Source organism: Lycium barbarum, chromosome 2 (assembly GCF_019175385.1).
Source record: "Lycium barbarum isolate Lr01 chromosome 2, ASM1917538v2, whole genome shotgun sequence".
Lineage (NCBI taxonomy): Eukaryota > Viridiplantae > Streptophyta > Magnoliopsida > Solanales > Solanaceae > Lycium > Lycium barbarum.
Window position 1 is genome coordinate 102,528,187 of NC_083338.1, and position 7,838 is coordinate 102,536,024.

Genomic DNA, 7,838 nt, shown 5'->3' on the forward strand with positions numbered 1-7,838 from the left:
AGACTGAAGGTGTGTATCCTCTTCTTAATCAGAACAAGAAAGACCTCATAACCACTGTACGTGAACAACTCTTCTCAACTTAAGGCACATCTACTCTTACTAGAATTCTAGTCTCTCTCAGGTCCTGTTTTGATCTATAACTAACTTACTTAATAGGCCAGACGTTTGTGATGATTCTCAATCTCTTTTACTAGATAATCTAGGATTCTTATGCATGCAGATAATCAATTCGATCGTTGTGGTCAGCCTCGATTATGGATTTCTGACCACATTCTCCATAGGGATCTCTTATCTCTTCCTTCTCCGAGCTTTGGTTATGGAAGACAAAACCGAGAATAAGGCTTCAACATCAACAAATTTTATTACGGGATAACTCATGATATTCATATTAATCTATTATGTGCCTTTGCGTTTGGCATTAGTTAGACCTCATACAATAAATGTCCTAGATCCACCATAACTTTTGTTTAAAGGTCGTAATTAGCCCAATATAAGTAAATCATAAGCTTGAAGAGAAGAGAAAAGAATCCTTAGATGATGCACGCATAAGCGGCTTGTGGAAAATCATAGACATCTTACTATCACTAGACATGACATTACCGATGTTGTGGGGTTGGTAAGCCAATATATGCATGCTTCTTCTCAAGAACACTACATATAGTATAAATGTTCTTGTCGGGAGGATCGAAATATTTGTGGGCTGGTAATTTTTCTAGATAGGTCGACTATTGGAAGAAAATGGAAAAGAAAGACAGAGCGGGATCAAAGAAACTAGCAGATTGATTTCTAAATAGATACGATTAGGTGCAAATCTTGACTTTATGACATAAAACTTGGTTCTTTCACTCCTTGCTGACAAGCGGCATATCGGAAGATATAGTAAAATTGACGACGGAATGAAGAACGAAACTTTATGATAGCAAGACAAAAACTTATTTTTTCTAGGGCTCTCCTTTGCTCTGGTGAGAATAAAAAGTTTCTCTCTTATTGAGGAGTTTTCTTTTTCTAAAAAGGACATTAAGTTAAAATAGTTAAGAAATCAAAATATTTACACAACAGAGCCCCTTTAATTCTTCAAATAGTAAAAGTATCAATAAAGCTTAATATAAAAAATACAATTGTGACTAAGGGGATATTTGTTTTTATGAAAATTAAATGTCCGAGTATAAATACATATTTGAATATTAAGGTATTTTGATTTATAAGTAAGTTGTTGTATTTAGATCTAAATATTAAATTTTTTAGACTGCTTGTTTTCTCATCATCTGAAAATTTATAATGTATCTTTATTAAATATAAAAATAACATTTAAATAAAAATAATTAAACTATTATATCCACGAATGATTAGGTTGCAAGATTACGTTGGCTAGTGGTAGTGGTTGTTATATAGTAGATATGGCGATAATAGTTGACAGTGGTGATGGTTATGATAATGAAAGAGGTTGGTAGTAGCGACCGGTTATGGTGGAAGGTTGATGGTGGCTGTGATGGTGAACATGATTGGTATATTAGTGGCTGTTGCTAGCAGTGGTGACGACTGATGATAGTTGTTGAGCAGTGGTGGCCGGTGACAATGACGATAACTTTGTGGTTGATGGTGGTGGCTGACAATGAAGCTGGTGATGATCATGGACAAAGTGATGACCAAAATTGAAACGTTATTTTCACTTTTTTTTTTTTTTGAGTTGTTCTTTTCGAAATGGTAAATCTAAAATCATCTGGAGTCTATTCCTCTGCATACATTTTAATCTATTTAGTTTTACAGTATTAAGACAATTCATCATATTCGAAACATCCTAACAAAATCCAAGTATGCTTCAATAGTGACTGCTGTTAGCAATGCTTCATTCTTTGCAAAAACTGCAAGCCAAGTTGTTGAGGATCATGGTAAAATACAATACAATGATTGCGGGTGCAATTCATGGTGCCTAAACCTACAAACAATATTTATTTATACAACTTGTGCAACAAATGGGTCAAAAAGAAGGGATTTGATTTAGAATTCATAAATCTTCAGCCGGCGGAATCTCACTCAAATCCAGTCCATCCTCAGGTAGTTCAGAGGTCAGGGGGCCTAAAATCCCGTCCGAGTTGAGGGTCAATCCACTCTGAGAAGTTACAAAATAAAGGAGTTACATAAGTCAATACTCTCAGTCACATGCTATTATTTCAAGGCAAAGAATACGGCGATAAATTTAACCTTCATGAAGCACATCAGAACACAAGTTAATTTATATGATACTTCGTGTTTTGAAATGTTCTATAACATTTGACATGGTTTCACTGGTATCATTTTTTAAGGATAGAGGGGATACTACTGAAATTTATAAGGAGAAAGTACCACCAATCAGCAATCTCTATCCGTGTATATCACGGCACTAAAGGGAGACAATTAAGCTACAGCTAGAACCTTTAAGTTAGAAGTTAAACTTAGTATCATCATAAGTTATAACCAACATCTTAAATTTTAAATCCTATTTCCCTTGTTATTCGAGGCGCTTCCCACCTGTATCCGTGTTCCTTCTTTTCTTTGTTCTACTATCCTCACTTCTCTCCTCACTCCATACCTCTCATCCAATTCTCATCTTATCTCCTGATGGGGAAAGAAAGGAAGAGAGGGAGTTCAGTAGCTTCTTCAATTCCTGCCTTTCAGTAATTGTCTTCAACTCTTCTCTCACTCTCGGGCTCGTACGATACTGAAGTTTGCTGCTTCTTTTCTTTTTCATTTTCTTACTTTGTCTTCATCCTCTTCTCTCCTTTCTGCGTATTTCTAAAGTATATTTTCCACTACTCTTATATCCTCTAGCCAATTGTCACCTTACAACTTCTTGCAACCAATGAGAACAAAGCACCAACTTCTTCCCCCTTCCTATTCTCTCTACTTCCAAATCTTATTTATATCCATGTAAACATAGAAAGAATTTAATTGGCAGAGTTCTATTTCAACATAGCTTCAACAGTGGATGTAAAGTCACTTATGTCCTTTGCTATTGGAATTCAAATATTTTGTACGTTACAAAAACTAATAATTCAGGAAAAGGAAGACACGTCCAAAGAAGAGGCTGTGGTAACCATGATATAGATTTGGTGTAGCCAAACTATGTCCTGTTGTATTCCCGCCCAATTAAGTGGTGATGATAATTTAGGTGGGATTACCTAGTCTGCCCTAAAAATGTCCTGTTCTGACCTCCATGATATACAAAATGTTGACATACTTCATGAAAGATTAAAGTGAGAAGAATCTTTTTAAGTCATAATATTTTCAATTTTAGAAATGCCTAAAGACGGAGAAATTGTCAAATTAGTATTTAAAATACCTCAGGCTGGAACCTCAGCATATCTGCACGGGCCATGGCTTCAGCTTGGGCAATTCTCTGCCTGAATGTCTGGGCCATCTCTTCAGCCTGTGAAAACGAAATCACAAGCTTTAATTCACAACTATCCATTATATATCCTCAAGCTTTACTTTTGGAATATTGCAACAAACTTTTATTTAGAAAGACCATCCCATTTATTAAGGTCAGCTCAGCAAATTGTCAAAACAAAAAAGTAGAAGAAAATGGATGGAGCAAGAAGCCAAAGTATTAAATTAACACTGTACTTTTGACAAAAAGGAAATACCCGATACTTTCTAAAGCATTTTCAGAACCAGTCCAGAATTTTGACGAAAATGCAAACTGAATCATCTTGATCGAGTGGAATGAGATAATTTAAGTATTGGCATTTCAAAAGAATTAATTATTTCCACTTGGAAAGATTAATTGACACAGAAAAAGAGACAGGAAACAAGAAATGATGAAGAATATCCAGTTGCATAACCATAGTAGAAAACATAAACTATTTTGGCATCAGGAGAACTGAACTCAAGCAAACATTGGCAAAATGTACAACTACGAAGCGGTGATGTAGTATAAATACAGACTAATAAATAACACTTGGAAATACTTACCTTCTCAAAGACAAGCTTTGGATTGCGAATCATGTCACCAGGTGTAGGCTCTAGCTTCTTTGTAGAAAGGCTGACTCGACCTCTCTCACGGTCATGGCTCAATATCATGACCTACAATGAGATTGAGCAGATAATTGCAGATTTTCTTCAAATGTGGAAAACTTTTTTCGTAGCTTAGAAGAGATTCCTATACACACCTTGAGAGTGTCACCAGGCTGGAGGACAGTTGCAATATCTGAGACACGATCATGACTGATCTGGCTCACATGAAGAAGGCCATTGATCCCACCAATGTCAATGAAGGCACCATATGGTTTCAAGCTCTGAACAGTTCCAAGAACGACTGAGCCTATTCCCAATTGTGCCTGACTATCAGCCATGGCCTTACGGTTGCTGAGAACAAGTCTGGATTGCTCTTCATCAACCTCAACAAACTTCAAAGGAAGCTCCTTTTCCAAAAGCTCCTCCGCAGTTGATTTCTGAAACATTGATTTTTTTTATTTTTTTTTGATAAGCCACATTGAAAGAGAGTAACTCGGGATGAGTTTCCAATAATCACAGTAAATTATTTTTTGGGAACACAGAAAGGCGAAGCACCAATGCACCAAATTATACTCCGTGGTTTGATATTGAATCAAGAAGTAAATTTGTAGGTGAAAAAAAACTGAGGTAATAATGGATAGCAAAATAGAGCGTATGGCGTATACAAGTATATTCTTTTGTCTTTTTTTTTTTTTTTTTAATAATTAACAGAGAAATCCCGAGGGCCGGTTGTGCACAGTTCAAAACTCGTGGATAATAGGTTTACTCATCTAACCCTCTCTACTTAAATACCAAGCTTTTGTTTGTGATACAGTTCGAACTCGTGACGTGGACTAACCTTACATGACGCGTTATACTCTGACCACTAGACCAAAGCCTTGGAGGCCTATTTGTATTGCCTTTTGACTTACAAATCGCCAAGATATCCCTAAAATTAGTACCATTGCAAACCATTTTTAAAAAACATTTCATGGTTCTCCTTGTAGGAGACATTGATTATAGGCATAGACATTAATCAGATATGATTAACTCAAATAAGTTTTCTAGTCAAGTATCAAATCTTACATGCAGCCAGACTCAGTAAAATTAGGGGAAAATTCCAAGAAATCAGGCCTGACAGAAAGCCAATTGCAATGATGATTGTTCAAAAGGATATTAGAAACAATTATCCCCTGCTTGCCACATTCCTTTTCATTCTTAACATGTTACCCTAGGTCTCATAATGCCACTTCTTTGAACTTTTTATTTAAAATTTAGATATTTAAAGTTTCTTTATCCATCACAACTAGGAAAAGAACACACATTTTTGCATGTTCAACATAACCTTCAATTACTTTTTGAAATTAATATGTTCTTCAGTTAAGCAAAACCTAAATATTAGCAATTTGTATGCCTAATGCATTGGAAACAGGAATATAAGTGAAAGTAAGACTCATAATTCACTCATAATAAAAAATGGGCAGAATAAAAGTGTTCTTTGTGAGAATTTGGTCGATTACTGCACAATAGGGTGAATTATGAATCAGCATTGGCAAATTTTAAATAAAGGACAGCAAATGCAACATGATTATAAAAGAGGCAGAAGTCAGTAGAAATAAAGGAAAAAATGGCTGAATGCGTCAAGCTGAAATATCTGTCGAGTCCAGATTCATTGAGTTTCAATCATCTAAACGAGTAGTTTTCTTTCCTATCATCTCTCTCTCTCTCTTACAATATGAACATGTTTGGTCTGGATGACAGAAGATCTACAAGTAAATATTAACAGCTTCACAGAATAGGTTATACTTTACATGATGAATATACAACTAACCGATGATATCTGCGAGAATGGAACGAAACCACGAAGACCCTCCACCAGAGCCACCACTCCACCTTTATTTGCACCAACCACCTGCAAAATCATCCACAGAAACAAGACTTGGATCATTGCTATAGAACTGAATGTGCTGCTAATGCAGTCTGCTATTCAGAGATGAGAGCAAAAGGGGATGCCTAATGTTGGCTAATAAATAAATAAGACCCAAAATCTTGATAAAGAGCTGCACCATATTGACATTCCAAGTCATCATATAGGCGGGGTTAAATGAAGCATTCAAGATTTAGCGGAAACACATACCTTGCCTTTGACGACAACATCTTCAGCTTGTAGCTGCCTGCATCTCTCCCATGCAAGGTCATATTGAATTGAACGCAAGCTCAAAACCAAACTATCATCAGCTTCATTTTCACCAACTACCACAAACTCCTCACGCAAGCCAGGAAATATTCCGGCTTCCTCTACATGTTTGATGGTGTGAAGTGAAGCCTCTCGTACAGGCAAGTATGCTGATGATTTTGCAGTGATGTCGACTAGAGCTCCATTAGCATCTACAGAAAAAACTGTTCCTTTGACCTAGAAAGAAAAATGCACAAGAAAATCAAACTGCATTTGCTTCTCCTTTTGGTTCTTTGTTGATAATGAGAATAGTAACTTATACTTCAGCTATAAGCCTCTTTTGACTAACCAAGCAAAGCTTGAAAATTGAATGATAAACAGTAACAGAATATGATTTTACTATATAACCACAGTCACCTCTACAAAATGACAGAGTTCAATTGTATACTTCAATCAACTACATCTCAATCCAAAAGTAGAATATATAGTAAAAGCATTGTGTTTAATATCTCAAAATGTGAGTAATTTTACAATTTGAGGGGAAAAAACAGCACTCAATTAATACACTAATAGCAACAGTTTTAATGGTTTCCATATAAGTCCAAGACTCCATTTTTCAGCATAATGTTCCAATAACAAAATCAAGAATTTGATATGGGTAGAAACTACATTTTTAAACATAACATTCCAACACAAATCAAGAAGTTGTTATGCCACAGAAATTAGCTAACCACAGTCACGTCTATCAGTGACAGATTTCAATTGTATACTTCAATCAATCAATCAACTACATTTGTGTTTAACATCTCAAAATGTGACCCACTTTACAATTTTGAGGGAAAAAAACAACACTCAACTAATACACTAATAACAACTGTTTAAAATGTTTTCCAAATTAGTCCAAGACTCCATTTTAAAACATAACATTCCTCAAGAACTTGAAATTCCATAGAAATGAGTCACTAACCTTGGTACCAACTTCAGAGTCAAAATCATATTTTTCAAGGGCAGAGTGAAAGTCATCAATAGTAAAAGCAACACCTTCCATAGGTGTAGTCCTGCATCTTTCATAAGCATCCTCAAACATCTCTTTAAGTTTTAGCCTTTCTCTTGTTTGTGCATTTTGGACCACTGCTGCAGCTTGTGCTACTACTATTCTTGATGTGTTTGCCTTATGGGTCATAAGCTTCTTGGATTGAAGTCTTGTTGTTGTAATTGGTGGGCATTTCAACCCAACAAATTGCTGTGTCAAAGATGCCATGTTTGCTTAGCTTTTTGGCTCTGAGGAGATGAATGAATAGTTAGTTGGTTACATGCCATGGATTCTTTGGGTAGATAAGATAGAAGATGGGGAGGAACAGTGGGTCCCACTTTTTTTAAAACAGGTCCCACTTCACCTGTGAATTTCTCAGCTGGGCTTCGCTAAGACTTGGGCTCCTTAATGGATTATTGAAGTTAATATTAGCCCGCATTGCCAGTTTTTGCTGCAGCAACATCAACAACATACGAATATCCATATTTAACGCGAAAATAAATGGAAAAATTAGGCTGTGCAGTCACTATTTGCTATGCTATTCAATAATTAGTCAGTATTTAGATTTTAATTGAGGACTAATCACTTTTTAAGTGAATTGACTTTTGTCCCCTTCCCTCCATCTCAATAAAACTATCAGAAAGAGAAAGAAGGTGG

The 7,838-nt window shown here is 35.8% G+C and overlaps 1 protein-coding gene across 1 annotated transcript; it reads right to left on the reverse strand.

Moving 5' to 3' along the window:
• Positions 1-1,815: 1,815 nt before the first annotated feature.
• LOC132626699 (small ribosomal subunit protein bS1c-like) lies at positions 1,816-7,479 on the reverse strand. The gene is made up of 7 exons (XM_060341649.1): positions 7,116-7,479; positions 6,110-6,385; positions 5,804-5,884; positions 4,149-4,430; positions 3,952-4,062; positions 3,320-3,406; positions 1,816-2,110 (listed from the first exon to the last, which is right to left on the reverse strand). Exons 1-7 carry the CDS (start codon positions 7,407-7,409, stop codon positions 2,006-2,008), a joined length of 1,236 nt encoding a protein of 411 aa, XP_060197632.1. The 5' UTR covers positions 7,410-7,479; the 3' UTR covers positions 1,816-2,005.
• Positions 7,480-7,838: the final 359 nt, after the last annotated feature.

What these genes read in the sequence shown, in the direction of transcription:
- LOC132626699 (XM_060341649.1), bottom strand. Translation starts at nt 7,409, where the DNA reads ATGGCATCTTTGACACAGCAATTTGTTGGGTTGAAATGCCCACCAATT. An exon ending in AGCCTGGTGACACTCTCAAG is followed by an intron (nt 4,063 to 4,148) that starts GTGTGTATAGGA and finishes ATCTCATTGTAG; the next exon opens with GTCATGATATTGAGCCATGA. An exon ending in TGCTGAGGTTCCAGCCTGAG is followed by an intron (nt 2,111 to 3,319) that starts GTATTTTAAATA and finishes GTAACTTCTCAG; the next exon opens with AGTGGATTGACCCTCAACTC.